Source organism: Nelusetta ayraudi, unplaced genomic scaffold (genome assembly GCF_046127955.1).
Source record: "Nelusetta ayraudi isolate G7.1 ecotype Tasmania unplaced genomic scaffold, CSIRO-AGI_Nayr_v1 ptg000011l, whole genome shotgun sequence".
NCBI lineage: Eukaryota > Metazoa > Chordata > Actinopteri > Tetraodontiformes > Monacanthidae > Nelusetta > Nelusetta ayraudi.
In genome coordinates, this window is record NW_027466061.1 from 23,518,162 (window position 1) to 23,545,852 (window position 27,691).

Sequence of the window (27,691 nt, forward strand, 5' to 3'; positions counted from 1 at the left end):
ATTTAAACTTTTATAAAGAATCTTTTCTCTCAGACTTCCTACTATGTGGCTTTGCTTAATGTTTCGATGTGGCAGTCTTAGAAGTAAAATAGATTTTTTTAATTGTTTAGTTTGCACTATCCTTTTGTCTGCCCATGAACTGCACATGCAGATCCCCTTTCCAGCCATAAACACGGTCCAGCAATTACAGTCCACATTTCAGACAGTGGCAGGGAAAAGAAAAAGTTTTCTGACTCAATTTTCCCAAATATTATCTTTGAATTTAAGCAGGATTTTTCTTTTTTTGTGTGTGTGTGTGCATGTATTCTCAAAGGTTTTGACTGTATCACCATCAAACAAAGTCTTTAAAAGTTCTTTGCTTGGAGTCAAGGGGCTTTATCCTGCCGAAACATCCAGTTTTGAGTTTGACGGAGTAGTGCACGCCCGTGTGTGTGTGTGTGTGGGTGACTGCACTTGAAGACTTGGGGGTGATTCTTAATGAAACACATCAGTTTGTGCCATTGAACAAACTGTGTATGAGAACCTTCAGTCAGAGTTCCGCAGAATTTGTTCAACACAATCAGAAGGAAAAAGTCACGTTTAAGTGTTTCTATTGTTACAAGCTCTGTGTGTTTCCTCCGTGGAGAATACACCCAGGAGCCAGCAGAGCTTTAAAGGCTTCCAAGGTATTTCCTTTGCCGTCACAATTTTTTTTCAAGCCCGTGGTGTCACTTTAAACACAACACCATGGGACTCCGCCTTACCCACAATGCACTGAGTGCAAGGTAACACCCCCCTTCCCGTTCACCTGAAGGAATCCAGAGGCGGAAGCTGTGAAGCTGAAGAGAGCAGAGAGGACGAGACAAATAGCAGGGAGAGAGTCTGTTCAACAATCCTCTCTTGAGACAAGTTCAACACTCCTTTTCTCCTCTTTGTTCCTGGAAGACAGTTTCTCTCACAGAACTTTGTTTTCTTGCCTTCGGCCATTACAAAGGTGAGAGTGGAGGAAGTCAGAGTCATGGGAGGAGCCTTGTGTTTCTATGGTAAATAGAGGGTCACATGGGGCAATAGCACTGGTGAGACAGAGCAGGGCAGGGGGGAGGTTGGAAAAGGGAGGGAAAGGAACAAGGAGAGTGAAGGAAGACACTGCTGGACTGTGGCTGGCCTCACGTGCAGGAGGCAGCAGACTGCAAAGGACACTGGATCCACACCGCAGAGAGTGAGCTGGAGTGAGAGCCTTGTTATGGTCACTTTGGATTCCTCACTCACCTACCACATGTAGGCTGCTTCTGTCCTCTTCCTCTGGACTGCCTTTCTTTCCGGCGGGGTTGAAAGTTCCCACGTGAGGACAGGACGCCTCTTCCGAGCTCTTCAAACCCTCTTCCACAATTCTTCAGGAGTCAACATGCCCACCAACTTCACCGTGGTGCCGGTGGACGATGCGGTGGGCGGCAGCCACAGCTCGGCCGCAGCTGGAAGTGCGAAGCCGAGCACCTTGGGCCAACTTTTCAGGGAGGAACAAGATGGTGACAGTTCACCAGAAGCTCTCACAGGTAGTGTAAGACATTTTCTTTCTTTATTTTTATTTATTTATTTATTTAAAAAAAAAAAAAAAGTTCTTCACAAACTGTGGGGGAATCCTTTTTGAAAAGGACACACAAGCTTTTCTATTGGTTATTCTTTATTCCAGGGACGTGTAAGGAGAAAAGGGCAAAACACTCATAAAGTCATTGTAATGATAGAAATCAAAAGAGAAGCTCCCTCAGTCAGGAGCATGTCAAGACAGGCACTTATAGGCTCAAAACAAAACAAGCAGCCATGCACATACAGCTTTTGAGTGCCACAGTTGGAGTCAGGAAGTGGTGGAGTGGAGTGTGATTGATGGCTGTGGCTCCTGGCCACAAAAAGCATGTTGCTGGATATTTGCAGCACACTGTGAGATACAGCAGCGAGAGCCGCAGGAAAAAACACCGCTGGAATATGAACATCTCTACCAATTTTTGGTAGTTTTTTTTTTACAAAATAAGGCCATGTGGAGCATCAGGTTTCTAGCAGTTTACTCAGGAATCTTGAACCTAATGAATACGTACGTCATTTAGCTCATTCCAACAGAGTGCATGACCCTTGCTTTAACTGGATGAAAGGCCCCAAATGTCATTTTCACTTTCCCAGCACACAACACTGTAATGTTCAAACTCATAATGAAATATTGGTGGTTTTGTGTACTAATGCTAATTGGCATGAACGTTCTTGAGTTACTTCCCTTCTAGAGACAGTCTAACCTTTTCTGGCAAACTTGTGAAATCTTCAGTGTCTCTCTGTCGTTTTCCTCCAGTCAGCCTGTTTTTTCTAGTGATGAAAGCTCTTTTAGTAAACTAAGAGTTCAGGAATGAATTGGATCTAGCGGCTGGTCACCCTCAGAGCAGATGATGACCCTGAGCACTGAGTGTAGGCAGTTCTGGTGTCTGTCTGGTGGGTCTTGTGTTCAGTTGAAGGAGATGCATGTCATATGTCACGTCCAACTGGTTCTGCAACACAAGAGTCCTTTGCAAAACACAGCATTTTTCCTTTTGGTGAAGACACGGAGGTAATCACATGATTCTCTTGATGTGAATCGCTTTGTAAAACTGGATGATGTTTGCATATTGGCTGTATTCTAAAGCTGAAGGTTCTGCTCGTGTTTCCTGCTTTCAACAGAGGAAATATCAACTACGGTTGCTTTCCTCAGAGGTACAGGCTTGAAGCCTGCTGATAGATTTATGTTCCAAAAGATTTGAACAGGTCTGAGCCTAACTGAGCCTGTCCTAACAGCATGTCCTTATCTTTGCATTTCTAAAATAATGAAAGTAAACCCATGTAGTTGACTTGTTATAACAGATCTGGCCGGTTATGGAGGAAGTGTTTCACCTCAATGTCTGCAAGGAACATTTTTTTCTTCCTTTTTTTAACATCACAATGCATCTCCTGGAAAGCTGCTCATACTGGTTTGAACCCAGAATACTAATTTAACATCACTGAAGAAAAACTCTGATCAATTTAAAATCGAAGTGATCTATGTAAAAGATAGTAGCAGCAAAGTAACCTAATCACAGTTTTTCCTTGTAAAGTAATTCCTTGTGAATCCCTCACTGACCCACTTGAGTCCCCACAATGCATCTTTTTCTAGACCTCACAAATCCTTCCTTGTTGAGGAAGCTTTCAGTTTCAGCAGAATTACACTTTTGTTGCAATAACTGAGGGTGGTTAAAATGACTTTGAACGTATAGCAGCAACACCCTCTGATATGTCTTTTGGATTGTGTCAAAGCAAGATAACTTTAACAAATGTTGCAATTAGGTCATGCCAGAATTTTGCAATCTAATCAGTCTAATACCTATTTAAACAGAACATTTACCAGTGCAGTAGGACTAATGATGACTCAGCAAGACCTCTTCAGAAAGACACATGGGAACAATGTATCTATAAAATTAACGATGATAGTCAAGTGCCCATTTTGACTTTCTATTCCTTTCTATCCATTGTGAAGGAATAAATGAGAGAACAAGCAGTGTTTTTAACACACACACACACACACACACACAGAGTGCTGATCATGTGAGATTCAATCTGTGCAAACATAACTATCTCACCACCATCATTTTCCAAACCACCACTGTCCTATTGCATCCAGAATCCTGTTTCACATCATTACACTTTCCATGCCTTAAAAAAAAAAAGAGTTTTGATTTGGATCCGATTCTGATTGAGAAAAAAATATACGTATATATACCTCTTTTATTATTATTAGATATAATATATTAAATATATCGTTATGAAGCATTATTGTCACAGATCTGTGGGGTAATTTCTATCCCAGCAACTTCATGAAACAATATTTAAGCCATGATGCAATATTATTGTATTACTGCAGTATGATTAGTTTTGCCATAAAGACACAATAAACATGTTTTTTGCCCCACCAGTTCTACCTGCCATACCGTGGGGGGGGGTAGCGTCTTTGCTGTTTGCTGTGCTGTTTTGCCTCAAAATGCAGCATACACACAACACCATAGAGTTCAGAGTCAAAGTAATATTTTCAACTACACAAAGCACTGCATTCTGCCATAGGATCATTTCCCAGTGAGGAAAGTGGACATAGAGGTACCTGCTGGGCCACCAATGACACATGCCTTTGTTGTCATTGCCAGAAACACACACACGCACACACACACACACACACACACACACACACACACACACGCACACACACACACACACACACTTACTTTTAATACAGCTTAAAAATAAAATAACCTGTCAAATTGAAATCCATTTTGCATGAATTAATTTACGTTTTTATCTAATAGTTGGTAAGAACCATATTTTGTCAGAGCAAACACACTACTCACAGTCTGAACAAGACCATTTTAAGGTAGCAAAGCTCTTTACCTGGTGCTCAAGGATGATGTCCAACGGGTTGCTTTAAAACTCCCAGCTGTGTTATTAAAGGTTGCCAGGGTGTGACTGTTGATCATTATGGCTTTTCACAGTCAGCCGCAAACGGCAGCAAAATATCGTCCTGGTGCCGTCGGGCTTCACTGACCAAGAAGATAGCGGCACTGCTCAGAAATGTCTTCAGAAGGTTCGTTTGCATGTTTCACACTGGCAACAAACTAGTTTGACGCTGACTTTTTGAGCTGCGATGCGTCACGGCACTGTTTTTTTCACCATGTAATTGGAGTTCCATTGAGTTGAGGCTCATCACAGCATTCACATCATGGATCCTGATACTATGTAGACTTTGATTTATTGCCACAGCACAACTGAACAGTCAACCTGTGTAAAAGGTCAAGTGGGGAGCGGTACACAGCTTGACTGACACACTGAATTAAATTTCATAATATTCTCTTCGCAGGCTGTTTGCTTTGACCTAATAGGCTTTTTTGTGCCTTCCAGGCACAAAACTTTTATGTGTCAGCTTTTTTTAAGGGAGCAAAATGCTGTCAGCGTTTCTGACAGATGGCAAGCAATGTGACCTATCAGCGTAATGTTAATCGGGCAGTCAATGCAATCACGGCTATTTAGAAAAACCCTAAATCCCTTGTGTCCTGTAAGATTCATTGATTTTGACAACCAGGAAACAGGGACTGTTTTATGGAAATACAGACATCTGCTGGTTAGTATGATTACTGCATCACGGCTGGGCAAATTAATAGAATCCGACAGAGTTTACTAAATTGACTGAATGTTTTTTGCAAATGACAAATTGATTTCACTTTAACATTTCCAAAAGGGTTTTGTAGATTTTGGGTCTTCTCTTATTCACAGTTTCTCTGCCACCTCTGCTGTAAATTTTACATAGACAAACCTTAAATTGTCTGTTTTAAATGTTGTACATGTTATTATGAGTGTGTGCTGTGAGACTCAATGATCCCTAATGTTACACTATGTGTGTAGACTCAAAGGTACATCCTTGAGTGTTGCCCTTTTTTGCTGTACCTTTTTAATGTTTTTTGACAGCGACCTACAGTAATGCAGCCCTTGCTCAACTGCCATTATTAACTCAAATCAAGTGGTTTACAACTTTGTTTCGGAAATATGCTTTAAAATTGTTTTATTTCCAGTTGTTGTAAACGCTTCCCTTCAATGTGACGTGCCTACAGGCTTTGGGTTTTGCACATAAATACAAAATGAGATCAAACATGGTCAAACTAATTAACTTTGACATGGCATGAAATCCAGTGCCTGCTGATCCAAACTGGGAAGTAGCTTCAAAGTGGAATCTCTGTGTGAAGGAAAAACACATCTTGATAGCAAACTGGGTCAAGAACAAAATTTTATTCAAACGCTTTTTGAACGTGTTATACATGCTCAACATGGACCCCAGCTCGTAACTGGCAAATTTTTAGTGCCGCTTGCTTTTTCCAACACAAATAAAAAGGATTCCTGTTGCACCTTATTCCTGGAAGGATCATTCAAATCAGGTCAATGACTTTGGGGGACTCTGTCAACCATGCAAAGGTTGCGTCCAAGTGCCTCTACAGGCCGAATACATTTCTTTGTCACTTTAAAGTATCGTTATATAATGAAATGGCATTTTGATATAAAGCCTGTCAACTGGCAACCAACTCTCTTCTAAGTGGGGCAGCGAGGCTGGGTGAGGAGATTTGCTCAGCTGTAGTGTGTTTGACATTGATAACTACAGTACGTGCATATCAGAGGTCCTGCCGTTTCAGCTGACCATTATCACCAGCCACCATAGCTGCCGCCACCTGTGTGCCTATTATTGCTTTGTAAATACGATATATATGTATATATATATATATATATATATATATATATATATATATATATATATACATATATATAAAAAAAATAGTTTTCAACTTGAATCCTGAAATCTGGTGCCTGTGTTGTTGATTTTTAAAGCGTGCAAGGTGCAAATGTTCTGTCTTCCGTCAGGAGATGATGTTCCGAGGGAGTCCAGTCCATTTATCAACTCGGACAATGACACGGATCAATCGTATGATGGCAAGAACATGGCTCTGTTTGAGGTAGGACAATATATACAGACATAAATATACACGTATGTATGTATGTATGTATGTATGTATGTTCAGACATCACAAGATTAATACAAGTTACCTTCATCCTCTACAAGCATCTACATGTATCAAAGTACTTTGACTGATCCATATGATTGTATATGTATATACATATATATGTACTGTATATATTTGTATATACGTATGTATATGTATATACAAATATATTTTTTTTATTCTAAGCTGTTCTATGCTGTGTTAAAAGAATTTCATTTCTGATTGAATGTCTTTCATGCCTTTGTCTGCCTGCAGGAAGAGATGGACAGTACGCCCATGGTGTCCTCTCTGCTCAACAAACTGGCCAACTACACCAACCTGACGCAGGGCGTCCGAGAGCACGAGGAGGCTGAGGACGGTGTGCCGAGGGTCACCGTCACGGTAAATAAACTCTCTAAATTATCTCTTGCTCTTTTTTTGTCGTGTTCAAGCACTTCCTATATGGAGTTTGCATTTCCATTTGACCCTTTTGTGGAATTTGAATTTTAGACATCATTTTGCAAGGGCATCAGATCAATAAAGGAATGGCAGGAGTTACAACCGCAGAAGAGAATGATGCTATAGTTCACGTTCAGTTAAGTCCTCATGACTGCGTGAGAGGAATGAGAAATGTCGTACTGCAAGTGGATGACGTTTCATGCGCATTTGGTGGAATACAATAAAACTGGAATGAACTTCATAAAAAAATAAAGTTTGAGAGTACATCATTGGTGTACTTTAGCATGTCATTGAGACTTCTGGCATGCGAGTGAAATGATTTACAACTATATCAGAAAATATGTCAGTTTTGTTGAAATTACGTGTGGTTCCAGTGACACAATAGAAGAAATAGAATAAAAAGAAACACGTTGTGCACCAGTTTTGTTGCTATTTCTGCAGTAGGAAAAGATGATTAGACAGACTTTTTCGCAGCGATAGCTCCCCTTTGCATTCATTTCTTGGATAAACTGATATTCAGGATATTCAGTGTTACTCAGACATGACTGCCTGATATTGTTTATTTGACAGAACTGCGGTTGTGCTTAATTAAACTAAATGAGAGCAGAGGGTAAAGGGAAGAAAGCTTGACAAGTCACATTATGCTTGATCAGAGGGATCGCTTCTCCATTCATCTACAAAAAAAAACAACCCAAAAACACAGAGCTAGTGTGTGGTGCGGACCGAGAACGATTTTACAGCGCCAGCTCCTGAGTCTTGCAAACTCACACTAACTCTCACTGAGGAAATATTTATTTGTCCTCCATGGGACAGCGAGGTGGAAATCCACGTGGAGGTGGAGTTTTTTTTTTTTTTTTTTTTTAACCCTGCTTGTGCCAACACTTGTTTACGACAGCTGTCAAGCCAACACATGATGAGACAGAGAGTAGCATGTTTAAACTTGGTGCAAAGCATTGACACTGAACACTGAATCAAGAAAAGAGCTGAGTGTCTTTCAAATCAGGCAAAGAAGCAAAACCTTCTGCTTGCAATTTGCACTTCCACTGGCATAACATTGAGATGGCGCTGCCCGAGAAAGCACACGAGGTGTAAAACCTTTGTATTTTTTTTACCTCCGTTTCTTGCTATGTCAACGGATTATAGTAGCGGTGCTGTGATTGGGTGCTTACACACTTTCCCCACATGCACACTCTGCCTTCAGCCAAGTAGCCAGAGCAAGATACAACAGATCCTTCTCAGACTGTCTCTGTATAGGTTCAAGGCTATAAAGCTATACCGTCCCCCCAAAAAAGACTGACTGCAGCACTACTATGATGTCCTTGGAGGTTGTCAGTCAACCAGGTCATCTTAAAGGTCCATATTACATATTTGCCCTGATTTATGATTTCTATGTCGGTAGAAAGCGTAATATACTGTCCATAAATACATTAATAAAAGTGTATACTTGCTTCCTCTAGTCAGGATCGTGGACATTGGCTATGTGGCTATGACAGTGGTGACAGTGGTGGCACTGCTCTCGTTCCACAGAACATTTTCCACGTGGCTCGTGTTTTGAAAGCCCTCAGGGTTCTCCATGATTTGCTTTTTTCATTTTCATCACTCTATATTTCTGCTCTCTTTTTCTTACTCATCTGTTGCGAAATACAGAATCCTTTATGCTGGGTTTTTACGTCAAGGGGAGCTCATTTGGATATACTTCATTGGAAGCGAAACCAGATTGGTCTCAAAAGCAGCATTTATAAAGCCCGCCTCCCCCTTCTTTGCACGATTTTTTTCCCCCTTTAAGATGACATAAAAGGAGCTCTTAACTGGGAGAAGAAGGACGAGTAAGGGGTCGAAAAAAGCAACCAAAGAGATAGAAAGATTTGAGAAAAAAGTTTTGAGAGAAGATGTGGGACATCTGGAAGTCGACATCTCGGACTTCACAGCATGCGGACAAACATCTAAGGGCAGTGGAAGGAGCCCAGGGCAAAGTGTATGTCACTCGGAAAACGGTACGTACAGTGAGGGTTGCAGGGTGGAGGAGGTGCAGGGACAGACGCACTAAATGGGGGGAAAAAAAACGTGTGACTGCAAAAGGATCATGTGGCACCTGAGCATGTTGTTCAGAATATTTTGTCTCATTCCTTCATACATGTTTCAGTCTCATTTAATTATTTCATTTTGCATAATCAGGACTGCACCAAATATATATATATATATATATATATATATATATATATATATATATATATATATATATATATATATACATATATGTATATATATATATATATATATATATATATATATGTATGTATATATATATATGTATTTATATATATACATATATATATGTATGTATATATATATATGTATTTATATATATATATATATATATATATATATATATATATATATATATATGTATATATATATATATATATATGTATGTATGTATATGTATATATATATATATATATATATATATATATGTATATATGTATATATATATATATATATATATATATATATATATATATATATATATATATATGTGATGATTTGTTGTTGAGTTGTTGCTGTGATTTCTTTTTTGAAATCTAATTTTGCAATTGACGATGTGCTCTTGGCTTACTTATTATCACGACGCTCCTGAATATCACAACACCAGCAAGAGTCCCTTGTTCGTCTTTGCAGACAACTGTTTCTTTGTATTTACTTTAAATCTAAAAATAATTACGACATGGTTTGAAATCGGTGAGGCTTTTAACACTTCACATGTTTAACATGTGTCTGTAATTACAGAATTTTCTTTTTACATTCTTCCAAGATTTGACCTCTCAGTTGTAGCCGCTTGTCAAGAGAACAATATTACATATGCACAAAATATGAAGACAGATCAGTGAAGGATAAGATTATGTTTAAAATTAAACTTAAAAAAAAAAAAAATCTCACTTACCTTTGATTGCATTTGGATGACTCATATTGCAGGCGTCTTTTCAATCCCAATTCCTGCTGTGAGTGAGAGAGACAGAACTGTTCTGTCCTGAAAGTCAGTCACGCCTTGCTCCAGGCAGTACCTTGAGAAACTGATTTTTATTTTAGTTTTAACTCTTCCTGCAGAGAGTGATTCAATCCACTGCTGAAGCAACAGAAGTGTAAAACGGTTAGAAGTAAAGTACATCAAGAACAATATGGGGTGTCACAAAAACATTTTGTATATTTACTTTTGATGGAAGTTATCTTTGTGATCGGGTTTGTCTAATACGGCGGCCTCTTGCAGTTAAAGAAGAGAAGCAGGAAAAAATTGCTCCTCCTCCTCGTCCTCCTCCTTATCCTCCTCCTCCTCCTCCTCCTCCTCCTCTCCCTCTTCGATAGTATGGCCTGTCAATTTCAACCTGTTGGCCTGTGTGTCTCTGTTTCTCCATCCACAGGTCCCCCAGATGGGAACTTTCATAGGAGTGTACTTGCCCTGCATGCAGAACATCCTGGGTGTGATCCTCTTTCTGCGTCTCAACTGGATTGTTGGCACGGCAGGAATCTTGGAATCCTTCGCCATTGTCTCCATGTGCTGCATCTGTGTGAGTTTGGCCAAACCGCCGGGGTTTTCCTCTGGAAGCTTACGTTGCTGAAAAAAAACCAACCTGTAACTAAGAACTAACAAGACTGAAAGAGGAGCGTGTGCTACAGAAATTTGAGCAATGGCATCAATGGAAAAGAAAATTCATGGAAAGTCTATTAGGAATGAACAGTCCTAAACTGTCATTTATGGCACAGCAAAACAAAACAAAACAAACAAACAAGCAAACTTAGGGGCAATTGCAGCTCATCAGCCTGACTTGACAGTTTCACAATGTTGAGAAACACGTCCGTGTTCCTACTTGGGTTCACAGGAGAGCCCTAATCAAGCAGAAAATAAATCTCATTTACAGCTGTGGCTTGTACGTCAGCAGCTCCACGTGGCTGAACAGAGAACTGACTGTTTGGGAAATTTGAACTTGACTTAACAGCACTCATGTGATGTTGATGTGTAATAATCTGCAGCAGGCCGTTTCCTCCGACACCCAACTGTTTAGACGCTGCTCCAAACCCACCCCCCTCTAACCCCCCCCCCTTCCATCCTGGCATTGTGATAGCAAATTCCGGCAAACCCTTAAGAATTCTGTCTGTGACATTTAATAGGTTGTTGTTGTTGTTGTTGTTGTTGTTGTTTTTTATTTATAACCCCATAGAAATACCAAAGCACCACATTAGAAGAGTTCTGCTGTACAGGATCATGCCCTACATAACTCATGTAATTAGGTCAGAGCTAACATCTGATATCAACTTCTGATAAATTAGTGATTAGCGACATTAGCGACGTCTTCTGTGTGTTTGTTTTTCTGGTTTAGGATTTATTGAGGCTATGATATTAACACAAATGGCCTCAATGCAAATCTACCAGTCTAAGATAATGATGATGATGATAATGATGAATTTGGTATGATTGCTGCTCATTTCTGGCAAAAACAAAATCAGGCAGCAAAAAAATAATTACGGTCTGGTTGACATTCTCTATTTTTTTCAATTCTTAAATGTTTGTTGGCCTTTTAAAAACGTTTTTGAAGTATTTTAAAGCATGTAAATGTAGACATTTACAAATTCTTTCAAAAGTGAGTGCATAAAGGTTTTTTGCACGCACGCTTTCCCAGATTATATTCTATCAATTTTCTGTTTCTGACACTTATTCAGATACATAAAATGTTGATTTTTTTTTTTTTGTTAAGGTTTAAAGACAGAGAGCTCACTGTACTTCTTCAATAAACACTTGTTATTTAAGCAGAATGTGAAGTGATTTGGTACAAAGTCTACAATGTTCAGAGTTAACGGCTCAGAGATTCGGCTATTTGGCTATTTGGCAACAGGGAAGCTTTTCATCTACGAGACATCCTTTGCAGATTTTTTTTTTTATTATTGAATTGTTTTTTTTTCCCCCACAACCTTGTAAAAGTTCTTTCACATTAATGACGATGGGAGTAAGAATACTGCTCTTGTTTGAAGTATACCCCTCTTATTAATTATCCCATTTGACTCTTATGCGCATATGAAAAGAAATTGGAACACCTGTGATTGATCTGTGAAATCTCACTATTTTATCTGGTTATCTGAATACATTTAAACAAAATTCATCATGGTCATCTTTGAACTTCTTAAGCAGGACGATGTGCAAAGAGTCCTAAATGACAGCCAGAACAAAACAAGAGTTCCACCATTTTTTGTTGAATATAATGAAAGCAGGAGTGATACCATAAGTCACAACCTGGTGGATTGGTGAGGGACTAGAATTCTGTTTCTGTGATACAGAGCCCCTGACAACAAGAACTAGTATCATCCTCTAACGTAATGCCGTCATAAACATAAAGAAACCTGTTCTAATATGACCAAAATACGACTCTCTAATCTCAGTGACTTTCATCACAGTAAAAAACAGAAATCAGGAAAAAAAATAGGAAAGCAGAAACAATCATAATTCTAATGCACAAATCAATCATTAGGTTTTACCAAGCACACGTAAACTAATCAACCAGCAACATATTTGCAATTACAAGTGCAAAGATCTTTATAATCATATTTACTTTTGTACCACTCAACCAGGTCTTCTGTTCTGCCTTAAACCACATTTTCCTGATCATACACAATCTTGCTGTTCATCCCACAGACGTCTTTAGTCAGTGTAGGACTTTTAGCCTGAGGGAATCACTAACAACTTGGCCTGCATGACCTGACTTTGAAATAAAATGCACCACAAACAATTTATTTATCACACCTGAACCCAAAATTCCTGCTTGTTTCACATCTGGGGAGGTGGTGCAACACATTAATGGGCTTCTGAGCTTGATTCTTTGTGAAATATACGCAAGCTGATGGAATTCTTCACATCTATTGGAAATATTTGACAGTACATGTAGTGCATCATCCTATTTGTATTTTTTTTCCCCCCCATACTTCCATATTTTCCATATTCATCACCACAGCAGTCCTGTAGATGGTGTCTGTTTGGCCTTGCTGTATCCTGATGGCTTTTCCTACGTGGAAAAGTTGATATTTAAGATCCAAAGAAAGAAAGCTTTCATTCATTGATCCAGGAGGTTCATAGAGAATTTTGTAGACTTGCATGACAGTAGTTGAATAAAACAGACTGTGGCAACAAAAAGCTTGTGACTCCTTTGGTGTGTCACTCAAGCGTTGACTCACTGATTCATTGACGATGAACCCAGTTGCAGATTGAAGAACATTTCCAGTGGTGTGTAACAACTGCTTCCCTCTCCTTTTACAGACGCTGCTCACGGCCATATCAATGAGTGCCATCGCGACCAATGGAGTTGTCCCAGGTGAGTTTGGAAATTTTGCATTCATGTTTTAGAATTTACCCACAGTATACAGGACACTGTCCAGATACTTTTGTCATGGAATTTGCGAATTCCATTTTCCAGGCCTGGAAAATCAAAACGTGCGTGTATGTGACAGACACATACACTTTACGTTCCTTTTGTTTTCAAAAAGGGATGACACAAGAAAGTACCTCCATTCTGGATGCATACTTCTGATCCATTAAACTGGTGTGGGATGGATCTGAAGGTCTAACAGTGCGTGCGGCTGGAAGTCTTGACATACAGTGTTAAAGGCAAAGAAGTCCGTAAATAATATCCTAGTTTGGGGGTGTGGAGATCCCATTTGTTTACTACAATACTATAATAGTCCCATGAACAAGGACAACAATCGACAATCTATTTGTTTGAATGTACAGCTAAAACCAGCTGAGTCTATTGCACGATGCGAAACAAGTTCAAGTAATTCATTTTTCACCCCCTCTCCACACACACACTCAAGAAAACCTCAATTTTCCGACCTTGATTGCAGTTCATATAGGTTTATGTTTTGTGTTTGTGTAGCTGGCGGCTCCTACTACATGATCTCCAGATCCCTGGGTCCAGAGTTTGGAGGAGCTGTTGGTCTCTGCCTCTACCTCGGAACCACCTTCGCCGGATCCTTGTACATACTGGGCACTATAGAGATTCTACTGGTGAGTAGCCAGTCAGTAAGACAGGCAGTCAGTCAAATAACACCTCCAGTGCTGATATATTGACGTTTGTTCTCCCCCCTACCCCCTGCTTGCTGTCTCCACACCACCAGCTTTATATTGTTCCAACAGCAAGCGTGTTTCCAGAAGGCGACAATGAGTCAATGCTCAATAACATGCGGATTTATGGGACGTGCTGTTTGGTCCTGATGGCACTAGTGGTATTTGTAGGTGTGAAGTAAGTACTCACTGCGCGCGCGCACCCAACCTACATCAGTGTTCATACCTTTTTGCTCATACATTCTTATTTATTTTTTTTGCAGGTATGTGAACAAACTGGCTCTGGTGTTTCTGGCCTGTGTGGTTCTCTCCATCATGGCAACGTATGCAGGAGTCATTAAGACGGTCATTGGGCCATCAGAGGTTACGTAAGTGCCTAATGAGAACCATTTAGTTATCATGTATTTATTTTTTTGTTGTTGCCGTGCTGGGGCACCATCGACTACATGTGAATCTACACTCTCACGGTGCCACATTTGACCTGTTGTCATAAGAAACACTAATATATATGTAAAATCATTGGAGCTTCTGACATTGCTGACTGTTTCATGTTTTAAATATATCAATTCATTTAATTTAATAAATCAAGGTAATATTTGCATCTGGATTCACAATAGCACCTTCTGCAAGAAGACACCAAAGTAAATACAGTTGGATCAGAATGTAAAATGCAGAAGAGAATAACTGAAATGTGGCTGTGGTGGTGATGCATCATTTCCTAACCTCTGCAGCCCTTTCTTATCAGTGATGGTAGTAAATGTATATACAAAGATCCAATGCTCTTTCACTCATCTTGGTCTCTTTAGTCTTTTTTTTTTTTTTTGGGCTAAAAGGCATTTATTTCTCTAAACTTCATCAATCACAACTGGAGCAATCTTTTATTCTCTTGTGTAGCTTCTGTCTGCTGGGAAACCGGACTTTAAGGAGCGACATGTTTGATACATGCGCTAAAACCCTTACTGTGAATAACCAGACTGTGACCACAGAGCTGTGGAGCATCTTCTGCAACAGCAGCCATCTCAACGCAACCTGTGATGAATACTTTGAAGTAAACAATGTGACAGAAATGCCAGCTATACCCGGGCTCCTGAGCGGGGTGATTAAAGGTGAGGAAGGTCTTTATTTGTTTGAAATGCATGTCATTGTATACCACATACACATTGTGCCATTTCGTAGAGTCATTTTCACTGTCTGATACTATGAACTATCTTCCTGGTAGACAACCTGTGGGGGGAATATGGTAAAGGAGGAGTTTTCATCGAGAAGAAAGATGAGCTGTCTGTGCCGGTGCAGAAAACGCTCCCGGTCAACAATGTCTACAACATGAATGACATTGCCACCTACTTCACTCTGCTAGTAGGAATATACTTCCCCTCTGTTACAGGTGAGTTCATCACGCCATTAAAAGCCCAACACGTAACATTACAGCCATCAATTCACTATAGATTAAAAAAAATAAAAAAATACATGTGTATGTTCTACTCAACCAAAGATACAAAATCATAATAACTGTTGCGTCGAAGAAGTAGAAGTGACCATATTGTATCACTGTGTGTGTACAATATCTGTACTGTATCTACTGCAATCCCCCCCCAAAATGTGGATCTTCTCAGCAAATCTGACATCACAGCTTTTAAAAGAAAGACGTGAGATTGAGGGCTGCTTACTTATTGTCACAAACTGAGCCTTTAAAATTTGGTATATAAAGTGCATATACACACATGTTGGATAATCGGTGTGTTTAAACCCTGCAGCACAGCATCTTGCTGTACAAACAGCTGGGTAATTTCCAGACAGCTGGCCTGCCAGCTAGCTTTTGCCCATCCTTTTGTCAATAAGTCCCTGTAGTTTCTGCTGGAAGATGTATGCATAGGTTTGAGCAAATATTTAACATTTTAATATTAATGTAGTAATATTAAAATTGACAAGTCTTACAGCCCTCTGGTAAAGATATACCAAAAATGACTGATATAAACTTTGTCTCTTCTCCTCATCCCATCCTCCGTGAAATTGTTGCACATGTCCCTCTCTGTTACGACTGTGTAGTACAGCTGCAAGCAATGCGGTTTCATTTTCCCACTGTTGATATCCCTCACTGTATAACAACTTGTTGCTGTGTCCTCTTTTGATTTTTTTTGTTTGTTTGTTTGTTTTTCAGGAATAATGGCTGGTTCAAATAGGTCAGGCGATCTGAGAGACGCTCAGAGATCCATCCCATTTGGAACCATCATGGCCATCATCACCACCTCTTTGATCTGTATCCTTCACACTGCATCAGTGCTTCCCTGCCAAGATGTTACACACCACACCAGTGCCTAGACTGAAACGTGTGCTCGGCTCATTTATCATCATCATCATCATCATCATCATCATCATCATCATCATCATCATCATTGTCATCGTTATTGTCATCATCATCATCACATCATGTGGATACTTGATCTTAACTGCATGTCCAGACATCTCCTGTGTGGTCCTGTTTGGAGCCTGCATTGAAAGGGTTGTTCTCAGAGACAAGTAAGTGCATCTCAAATGACCTTTTCTCTATCCAATACGTTAAAATAGAAGCTGTCTTTTACCGCAAAGCTTGAATGAATCCATCCTAAGAATTTGAAAGGAAAATGAAACAAAACGAAGCATCTAAGAAATCAACATATTTGATCCCATCAGCTCAGCAGTGTGTTAAACTGCATGTCTGTTTGTGGTTGTCGAGGTTTGGTTTCTCAGTGAAAAAGATCCCAGTACTCGGTATTCTGGCCTGGCCGTCGCCGTGGGTCATTGTGATTGGCTCGTTTTTCTCCTGCTGTGGGGCGGGGCTTCAGAGCCTCACTGGTGCCCCTCGGCTGTTGCAGGCCATCGCTCGGGACGGCATCATCCCCTTCTTTCAGGTTAGTGTTAGGAGTCATGTGTGCGTGCCTGCGTGGAAGTGTGTGTGTCACTTGTGTGCATTCATCTGTAGTGTACAATACCTGATACCATTTAATGGAGGGTAGATAAGTACAGGTAAGTACTTGAGAACAATTTCAGTGACAAAATGCCCCTTTTTTGAAACATAAAGGTCAACTTTTTACTTCTATTAAGTCTATGTTTCAATTACTTTTGTGATCTAATAAACACAACCCCCTCACCTTCCCACAAACACAATAGGAACTTTAAAAAAAAAAAAAGAAAAAAGAAATTCAACTATTGATCAGACACATTAAAGTGTTGCGTGATTGAGAGTGTGTGACAGCGGGTTACGGCTTATTGTAATGGGTCACTAAAAAAAATAAGCTGCTAATAGAATTAGAAAAGCGTGTCTGATGAAGATCAGTTGTGCTGCATGTTACTTTACTCTCTTTCTCAGATCAATGACCCAGCACACACACACAAAGTAGGACACTTTTGATGCTTATTTTGGATTTTCACGAGAAAACCGTTTTGTTCACTCCAAGATTGTGTTGTTGTCATACCTTGAAATGATATTTTCCTACTCATTAATGATTCAGTGACTTGACTTGACTTGTAATGGGGAGAGCAGCTGTGTATGTATACCTTATAGTTTTGGTTACCTCCCATTTTAGTTTTGGTTGCACAGTTTGAATAATGTGGTTTTAGAATATTTATTGAAAGAGTGACATTTTTAAAAGCTTAACAAACCCTGACATAGCGAATGTTCAGTTCAGCAGTAACTGAGTAACTCTCAGAGTAATTGTCATGCTAGCTGACATAGAAGAACAATTATTTACATTATTAATTAATTGTTATTTACAATTAATTATATTTTTTATTATTAATTCACTCACTTGCGTTTTTGTGTTTTGTTCTGTTCTTTGTAAGCACATTTTGGTATGGTCGCTTTAAATTCAACTTGGGTGCTTTCTGTTGCAAGTAAAAAAAACAAACATAAAATATGATACTGAAACAGTTTTTTGTAAACTGAGAAAATGACATACTGTTGTTGACCTTTTTTAAATTGATGTGTTAAAATACTTGAATGTAGGTGCAAACCATAAAGCTACATAAAGAAGAAGATCTTCAATGACAAGAAAAAAGAAAAGAAAAAAATTCACATATATCTAAAACTGTGTTTGGGCAGTTAGTTTTTCGTCTTGACATTTTCCCCCTGTAACAAGTGTAACCATCATCCGTTCATTGATTATCAGGTCATGTAGCTGCATGTTGCACAAACAGTTTTTTTTGTTTGTTTGTTTGTTTTTTTTTACATAAGAAGATGCTGTGATTTCTCTGTAAAGACTTTCTGGATGTTTCAGGTCTTCGGTCATGGCAAGTCTAACGGTGAGCCCACCTGGGCTCTGCTGCTGACGGTGGCCATCTGCGAGATTGGAATCCTCATCGCTTCCCTCGATGCAGTGGCCCCCATCCTCTCCATGTCCGTGTTTCCATGCACACAACATATAAACATACAAACAAATGCTCATACTTTTTTTTTTTGTTGTTGCTAATTTTCTTTTAATGCATAATCTTGTTTTGTTTCATTTCAACCCGTCTGCGTGTCTGTTCAGGTTTTTCCTCATGTGCTATCTGTTTGTGAACCTGGCCTGTGCTGTCCAGACTCTTCTGCGAACCCCAAACTGGAGACCTCGCTTTAAATTCTACCACTGGTGAGCCAAGACTCCCTCCGGCTAAACTCTGCACCCGAAACAAGTGCTTCACACTTTAACACAAGTTGTGTCCGCACGCTGCGTTGTCCAGGACGCTCTCCTTCTTGGGGATGAGTCTGTGCCTCTCTCTCATGTTCGTCTCTTCCTGGTACTACGCGCTGGTCGCCGTGGTGATCGCCGGCAGCATCTACAAGTACATTGAGTACAAAGGGTGAGCCTGCATTTATTAGAACTGCCACTAATTCTCTCTTGCCTATGATTAACAAGTGGACATTGTTCTTTTTGTTCAAATCACTTTCTGCCAAAATAACCAGACATGTTTTGTGTTGCTGGTGACTTGAGAGCAAACTGAGAGTTTGTGATACAAGGCTTGTAGTCCAGTCTAAACCCTTTATTTCCAGACATTTCCAGTAAGGAAGTTACAGGAATATAATGTGTCCGCCACTTTTCTGCAGTTCAGATGTGACACTTACCACACTGTTCTGCACACTGGGTATTTGAATATTGATTTGTCATTTTATGAAGGTGTTTTTTTTTTTTTTTTTTTTTTTTTTTTAAAGCGGCTGTTGGAGAGTTCGAAGGCTTAAGGAAAGCTTTACAATTAAAATAAACCGAAAGTTAATTATCAATGTAGGTGCTGGTACAGGTGCTGGCTTTGTGGACTTTTAACCCTGGTTGAGGGATATGTTACTTCTTATTTTTATTAAATTATGCATTTATTAGTTATTTATGGTTTCTTTAGCAAAAACTTGCTCTTTGGTTTACAGGGCAGTGAAGGAATGGGGGGATGGGATTAGAGGTCTGTCTCTGAATGCAGCACGCTACGCCCTCATCCGACTGGAGGAAGTCCCTCTGCACACCAAAAACTGGAGGTGAGCCTGGTTGCTTAATGTTGCCATGTTAATCAATTGAATAGCCAAATAAACTGAGTTGCCTTTGTGTCTGTCTCAATGAAAAATGTAGTTAACATGGAATGTTTTTTTTTTTTTTTGGGGGTGGGGTGGGGTGGGGCAGTTTTTACGTTTGACAGTTGTATGTTTAATTTTAATGTGGGAAGAGACATAAGCACACTGCTTTAATCGTCAAAACTGGTTCCTATGCAGTTAGATAATGTGTGTGACTGTTGAGGGTCCTGTCTCTATGCCTGCAATTGATCATGTGTCCTGGCTACTTGGCCAAGGGGATATCCCTTTACAGCACATTAACACAATGATATTTTATGCTCGAGCCAAAGAGTCTTTACTAAAAGAAACTAAAACTGGTGTTAGTGTTCACCATTAAATACACACAGAACTTTAGGTCCATCACTTTTTCTCGATATGTTTACATAGTTGAATGCACTGACATAACTGACTTCTGTTATTTTGCTGTCGTCCTCGCCCTGCAACAGACCCCAGGTAATGGTTTTGTGTAAACTGGACACAGACTTGGCGGTGAAACACCCTCGGCTCCTGTCCTTCACCACGCAGCTCAAGGCGGGAAAGGGTCTGACCATCTTCTGTTCTGTCCTGGAGGGAACCTACATGACGCGAGGAGCTGAGGCTAAAACTGGAGAGCAGGTTCGTCCCACTGCAAAGTCCAATGCAGTGATTCCCTACATGGCAGGGCTTTGCTTTTTTTTTTTGGCGCAGCCTAAAAAAACTGAAGATAATTTATGTTCTTTTTTTGTGGGAACAGGGTTGCTAGTCACCTTTTTTCACTTTAAAACACGCGTCTAGGCTCATTTTTAAAGTTTGTCGTTTCCATGATGTTTTATGTGATATTGTGTAGTATTGTATGGTATATGTGGTTATGAGTGACGCATGTTTATTGTAAAGCACCTTGCCACGACTGTTGTATTCACAAGTGCTCCACAAATAAAGGTGGTATGTATGGTATCTTTTGCAGAATTTAAAAGCAGCCATCACTGCTGAGAAGACAAAAGGCTTCTCCCACGTGGTGGTGACTTCCAGCCTGCGAGACGGCTTCTCCATGCTCATCCAGGCAGCAGGACTCGGTGGAATGAAACACAACACTGTCCTGATGGCCTGGCCAGCAGCCTGGAAACAAGCCCGGGGCTCCCTACCACGGAGAAACTTCATAGGTAAAAAAAAAACACCTAAAGGTTCTTTAGCACTTAAGTACAATTGACGCGGCACAAGAATGATCTAAACTGGCGTTCAACTGTCCCCCCCGCAGAAACTGTAAGAGAGACGACCGAAGCCCATCAGGCTCTGCTGGTTGCAAAGAACATTGACCATTTCCCCAGCAACCAGGAACGTCTGAAGGGAGGGACCATCGACGTGTGGTGGATAGTTCACGACGGAGGCCTCCTCATGCTGCTTCCCTTCCTACTCATTCAACACAAGGTGCCAAAGCTTTTCACTTTGCACTGCACGGTCAATGACGAAAAGATTTAATAAGATTAACTTATATATAGATATGTGCATATTTGAGGGAATTGCAAATTAAAGGCAAAGGTAAAGCAACTTTATTATGATCAAACACATGATGTACTATGAGATTGCCAGATCAGAATTGATGGTCAGCCCTGAGCAGGAGATTGTTCCTACACACACCAGCCAGGACTTGTGACAGTCACCTCATGTTCTAGAAAGACCTGCTGAGGAATGTTGTTCAAATTACAGAACATCTGAGGAAAAATCAAAATCAAAGCAATTCTGTCAGGTGTAATGGCCTTATTAAGTACTCGGTAATCTGTGAGTACTGAAATGCAAGTACTCATACTCCACTCGTTCTGTAAAAAAAAAAAGTGGTATTGTGCATCCCTAGTAAATGGCTTTGGACTGTTAGAGAAACCTGCAGAACCCACACACTCACAGGAAGAATTGAGAAACTCAACACCGAGAAGATCAGGTTACAATCAGCTGCACGGCCTTCTTGCTGTTAGGTGACACTTCTTCCAACCACTAGACCACTGTGCTCCCAATCTAACACAATTAACGTCAATCTTTATGCAGTGGAGTCCCCTTTGGTGATAGTTGCGTCCTGTCTCTGTAGGTGTGGAGGAAGTGTACGATGAGAATCTTCACCGTGGCCCAGATGGACGACAACTCTATCCAGATGAAGAAGGACCTCCAGATGTTCCTCTACCACCTGCGCCTGAATGCAGAGGTGGAGGTGGTGGAGGTGGTGAGTCCTTTTCTTTTTCTTTTTCTTTTTTGTTTGACATTTGTGCATCGCCTTTCGCTGATAAAAGGGGGCGTTGTGCGAAACACAGGGATCACTGATACATATTTATTTTAATTTTCCCTCTTCAGCATGACAGCGACATCTCTGCCTTCACCTACGAGAAGACGCTGGTGATGGAGCAGAGGTCACAAATGCTGAAACAGATGCAGCTGTCGCGAACCGAGAGGGAGAGAGAGGTATGGCAGGCCTCACGTTTTTACACCTTTTTACTGTATTTAACAGTGTGATGGTATAGGTGACTTACACACGACGCTGCAAAGATCATGTGGATGAAACTCAAACTCGGAGCAGGCAGAAAGCAATAACCAGCAATTGTTTCAAAAAATAGTAGCACTTAAAATTTCAACTAATATTTTAACGAATACATTTAAATCATAAAAGTACAAGACAATATTCAAATGTTTCTTTGCTGTAAGCCTAATTGTTTGACAACACAACTGCAATCAGTATCCAAACCATTTGGTTTCTAATTACAATCAAATGTCAAGCTCATCATTATACACATGTTGGTTAAACTGAAAAGCTAAATGAAAGAAATAGACACCCATTTTTGGGACTACTGTATATCTTATATACCGTGACATACTACAGTAGCTATGTGGTTTCACTGTAATAAAGCAAGCGAACACCTCTTCTAAATGATGACCTCTTCAAGATTCATGTGTTGATTAGGTCAGTACGTCAAATTAGGACATACAGCCACTGCAGGTCAACCCTGATAGCAAATGTTCCATTTTCAACAAGTAAGCACAACGTTTTGCAGTGTGGAAAGCGCCAAACGTTGGCATTCTACTGGCAACAACAAATTGCATTTAATAGGCAAATACAAACAAAGGGAGAACTTATAAAGGTTTTTGAGTGTGTAAAATTTGGCTTGATTTATGAATTTTATATTGGTAAAAGCCCATATATACTGCTCATAAATATATTGATAAAAGTGTATACTCACAGTACAAAATACGTAGTATAAAAGTATTTTGTTTTCTTATCCTTAGAATGGGTCATATATACAAGAATATAAATAGAATATACATGGGTCTTGCTCCCAGTGAGCTGCTATTTTGAACTGCCATATTTCTAAGGAAGCCTGGTGTGGACAATCAAGGTTGTTTCGTATTTAGGGTGAATGCTCGCGTTCTCAAATAAACCAATGAAGAAGAAGGTGGACAAGGTACTCAAGTTTGTGTGTGCAGGCCACCGTTGTTCACTGGCAAGCTCGGGAGAGGACGGGGGAGTGAAAGAGTGCTGCAATCTAAAATATAACCACTATATGTCGCCGTTTCTTCTGAAACTCTCCAAATATTACACCTTTAGGTGATGAAGAACATCTATGCTTCCTTTCAGTAGGCAAGTGAACTCTTTAAAACACAAGTGTGCAAGAGTTGAATAATGTTTATTTTATAAGCTAATTTCCAACTAAAGACCGAAACACTTCAGCACTCCTTTAGTTTGGCTCTGCTGCTCATAATCCTCTCTCAACACCACTCTTGTGTTGAATGACTGGCGACTGGCACAGATTCAGAGCATCACTGATGTGTCACGTGGCTCCATAAAGCGGAAGAAGACGCCGGCTGATCATTTCCCACTTATACTGGAGGATGAGGTCGCTGTGGTAACAAGGCTAACTTCACTGGATGCTAAACCTCACTGGTCCTTCCATTGATCATGTCACCCCCTAATGAAGCCACAAACATTCATAACGTACATCATAACTTGTACTGCCACTCGGTAGAGACACGGTCCTCACTGTTTGCCATCATGCTGGCTGGGGCGATTGGTTCCTTTAATGCAGCCTTTCTCAACTGGTGGGTCGCGACCCATTTTTGGGTCACGGATCTGTTTTGATTGAGTCGCAGTGTCATAGACAGTTTTCCTTTTTTTTCTTTTTTTTCTTTTTAAAAAGGGATTCTAAAATATACATATATACACACACACACACACACATATGTATATATGTATATATATATTTATATGTATATATATATATATATATATATATATATATATATATATATATATATATATATATATATATATATATATACATATATATATATATATATATATATATACATATATATATATATATATATATATATACATATATATATATATATATATATAGAAAGAGAGAGAGAGAATGTTAGGCATTTATTTTGCTGGACAGGAGTTGATGAAATTAAATAATTTCATCATGAATTTTACTAGACATGGTAGAAAGTGGGATAAATTTGGAATAAATTTCAGTGCTGTGAAATAAATTTGGGTGGCGACTTCATCATAAGGAAAAAAATGTGGATCCTGAGACTCCACCAGTTGAGAACCACTGCTTAATGTGCCAGAGATCAACATCACAAGTATTTACACAAGAAAAAAAAAGAGAAATGAAAATGTTTTAAAACAGAACTCATCTATTCTTTTGCCATTAAACCGCTTCAGCTTTAGTTTCTCGACTTGAAAAAAAAATGTTTTCATTGTTTACAGTGCAGCAGGGGTTGCATGTGTCACACAACAGACATCAACAGCACCATCATCTCCATCATAATCGTCATCATCAGCATCTTACTGCCCCGCCAATCGTTTCATCTTCATTACTTATCATGTTTTCTGTTTGTCTCAATGTCAAATGTTTGACAATGGATTTTAAATACAGTGATCCAAATTTGACCTTCCACAATTTACACTGATGACAGAGAATCACAAATACAGCACCAAATAAGCCAACACTGGACAGATCAGGAAGCATTTTCAACTAAGGATATTGTCAAACATGTGTCATATTGTATTGTGTCGTATTATCACACCAAACAACTTGGTGCCCCAAACCTGCATTTCTAACTGCCTGCTCTCTGTTCAGGCCCAGCTGATCCATGACAGAAACACTGCTTCTCACCTGACGAGTGAGAAAGCTGCTGGAACCACGCCCGACCGTGTCCACATGACCTGGACCAAAGATAAACTGGTCCAAGAGAAAAACAAGCAAAGGGAAAGCTTGGGAGTCAAAGACGTGTTTAATATGAAACCGTAAGTAGATTTTTTTTGTTTTGTTTTGTTTTACATTTTGATGTAGAGATTAAAAAAAACAGTCAAATTAAGTTGTTGAAAATAAAATGAGATATTAAAATCTAACGTGAACGTAACTTTTTTTTTTGTCCTTTAGGGAATGGGAGAATCTGTAAGTCAATTCTCAGGTTTTGTTTCAACATGACAAATACTTCCTGGGCCCTTATCCCGTTTTAATAAATATGTGATTTATTGCAGCAACCAGTCCAACGTGCGAAGGATGCACACAGCAGTGAGGCTGAACAACGTGGTGGTGCAGAAGTCCAAGGACTCACAGCTGGTCTTGCTAAACATGCCCGGGCCACCGAAGAACAGAAAAGGAGACGAGAACTGTATCCTTCGTCCACACGTAGATTTTATATATCACAAAAATGGAAGGAAGGAGTTGTTCAACATTTTAGCGGATTCACTCTTTTAAGGTTGATTTTTGGGAACTGAAAAAAGTAAAGTAAATTTATAAGAACCATCAATATTTTCTAGTATTTATACACATTATAGAGCACGCAGTGAAATAGCTATTTTTAAAATGGAACTTCTACAGTGTTAATAAGGGAAATAAGATGATTTTTTTTATGACCGGCATGAAAAATTGCTGTATTGTAATCCAGGTCGAAGTGATTTCCACATGCAGTTCATTAGCTGGTATTTCTGTGTAAGAAGGAATTTTGCAGGACAGCCAGCATTAAAAACAAAAGTATACACTCAAAGCACTATTATGTTCAAACTACTGCCCAAGTTTGATGTGGTATCAAAAACGGTTTATCTTCGTGAACTTATTAACTTGGGGTTGGAGGGCCAAACTCTGTTTCACCAACGTACGCCCTTAACCATGATGTTTCTGTCAGATATGGAGTTCCTGGAGGTCTTGACAGAAGGTCTGGATCGTGTCCTGTTAGTCCGAGGAGGAGGATGTGAAGTCATCACCATTTACTCATAGCACCCAGATGTCTCCAAGCTATCAAGATGGATCTTGGAAAGGGGGCATTTTTAGACAGTAGCACCCCAACGCCTGAGAGGTGATGGAAGGGTTTCACAACTTTCAGAAGTCACATGGGCAAAGGCTTGGGTCGGAAACCAAAATATAGTCTGTGGAAGCAAAACCACAGAGGCCTCTTGTGGTCCTGGTGAACCGTGGTTGGAGAGGACAGCGCTGAAGACTGGCCTCACCACAGTTTGGACTCTAGACCGGGACACGATTTCTCACTCGGACTCTATTACCCTCATAGTCAGTTTGATGTTGGATTTCTTCACCCAGTACTTTCTGTATGGAAAGTGTAAAGAACAGACTTCAGATTGTTGTTATTTAAACATTTTTACTGCAAGATGACATCTGGATACTAAACTCAACCCGGCAGTGTCATGGCGCTCATCATTGCCATGGAAGACACGGGGCAAGGTTTCCTCCACTACTGTCAGGAGAGCTTTAAGTTGGATGTGCAGGCACTGACCTATAACTTGTAGAACTCAAATTTAATCATTCATTGCTCTTGTTCTTGTACAGATGACAACACTGCGTCAAGTGCATTTGAAAAGGATGAATTAACGTGTAGAGTGCAGAAGTCAAATCACTAAAAAAAATGTTGATTAAAGGGTCTATATTACACAAAATGTAACTGCTATGTGTGGTGCACTGCAGGAACACAAAAACAAACCGACCCAGGGACGCCCTTGGTGGCCTCAGGTGAGATGAGCGCTGAATCTCCAGTGAGCAAAGATATAACAGGTCGGCTGTGGATGTCAAATGATGAATAATGGACACTGTTGAAAATGAAGTTCGAATAAGATATTTTTTAATCATCTTTTACTGCAAAAAAAAAATATGATGATACTACACTGGTCCAAAGTGATTACTTATGCATTTAACTAGGAATAGGAATCTAAAAACAAAATTAGTCATACTATATGAGCAACTATGTAGAGCAAAATTCTGTATTAAATGCATCACTAAAGATGGCAATTCAAGAAATTCTGAAAGGTTCTATTGTGATGGGAGCTTACAAAGGTGCAACTGCAAAGCTGATGCTCCTCTTGAAAATTGTAAAGGTTTGCGTTGTGATTCTTGGCTCAGTTTAGTGGTCAACACCTTCACCTCTGAAATGAAGGAACACATAAGCACAGCCAGCTTGCTCCCTTTGTGACGCACAAAGAGATAACATGATTACATGCTCCATATATTTCTTCATTATGCCACGAGTTCATCACAGTGCAACGTCTCCCCTGAAATATAATAAACAGAATTTTGTACTTAGCTCCTTTAAGCTGAGGTTTTTGTGATGTCAAATTTTCTGCCGAATGTGTCTTTTCGTTAGTGAGAAGCAATATGCAATTAATGTTGTGTTGTTATTTTTTTAAAGGTTAATTTCTTTTTTAAATTGACCTCAAGATAGAAAGAAAATGACACAATAAACTAGAAAAGACAAGATGTTTGCTTGTGCCTCTGTCCAAGTTGGCAGGACAATCATGACAGTCTACCTTTAAAAAAGAAAAAGAAAAAGAAAAACTGAGTCACATGACTAAACAAGGCAAGCCGCCAGTGCAATATTTTGGCAAAAAATATTAAACGTGACAGTATCGATTTGCAATAAAAGCTGACCTTTAAGGTAAATCAAATGTGGACATTTTTTTGTTGTTAATTAAGTTTACAATGCAGCTGAATCGCTGTTTATCGATCTTGAGAAGAAATGGTCTCAACCGTGTTCAGTTTGTATTGGAGATTCAACCATCATTCTGAT

The 27,691-nt window shown here is 39.6% G+C and overlaps 1 protein-coding gene across 3 annotated transcripts; it reads left to right on the forward strand.

Annotated features, from left to right (window-relative positions):
- The first annotated feature begins 770 nt into the window (after positions 1–770).
- Positions 771–27,207, forward strand: LOC142884134 (solute carrier family 12 member 7-like). Of its 3 annotated transcripts, XM_076019628.1 has the most exons (28): positions 771–1,198; positions 1,377–1,532; positions 6,421–6,512; positions 6,816–6,941; positions 10,415–10,561; positions 13,297–13,351; positions 13,913–14,043; positions 14,154–14,278; positions 14,364–14,468; positions 14,995–15,206; positions 15,320–15,484; positions 16,259–16,357; positions 16,560–16,617; positions 16,814–16,988; positions 18,354–18,472; positions 18,606–18,704; positions 18,796–18,915; positions 19,472–19,576; positions 20,095–20,263; positions 20,592–20,787; positions 20,883–21,052; positions 21,705–21,836; positions 21,965–22,072; positions 23,413–23,508; positions 24,754–24,920; positions 25,057–25,071; positions 25,158–25,291; positions 25,805–27,207. In XM_076019628.1, the coding sequence occupies exons 2-28, from the start codon at positions 1,385–1,387 to the stop codon at positions 25,894–25,896; spliced, it is 3,360 nt and encodes a 1,119-aa protein (XP_075875743.1). In that variant the 5' UTR covers positions 771–1,198; positions 1,377–1,384; the 3' UTR covers positions 25,897–27,207. The 3 variants fall into 3 exon arrangements, with proteins under 3 accessions (XP_075875743.1, XP_075875742.1, XP_075875744.1); XM_076019627.1 differs by having other exon boundaries at positions 771–1,532; XM_076019629.1 differs by lacking the exon at positions 23,413–23,508 and having other exon boundaries at positions 772–1,532.
- The last annotated feature ends 484 nt before the right edge of the window (positions 27,208–27,691 follow it).

Excerpts from the sequence above, each read along its gene's own strand:
- LOC142884134 (XM_076019627.1), top strand. The coding sequence starts at position 1,385 with ATGCCCACCAACTTCACCGTGGTGCCGGTGGACGATGCGGTGGGCGGC. Across the intron at positions 6,942-10,414 it reads TGCCGAGGGTCACCGTCACG|GTCCCCCAGATGGGAACTTT; the intron begins GTAAATAAACTC and ends CTCCATCCACAG. Across the intron at positions 13,352-13,912 it reads GACCAATGGAGTTGTCCCAG|CTGGCGGCTCCTACTACATG; the intron begins GTGAGTTTGGAA and ends GTGTTTGTGTAG.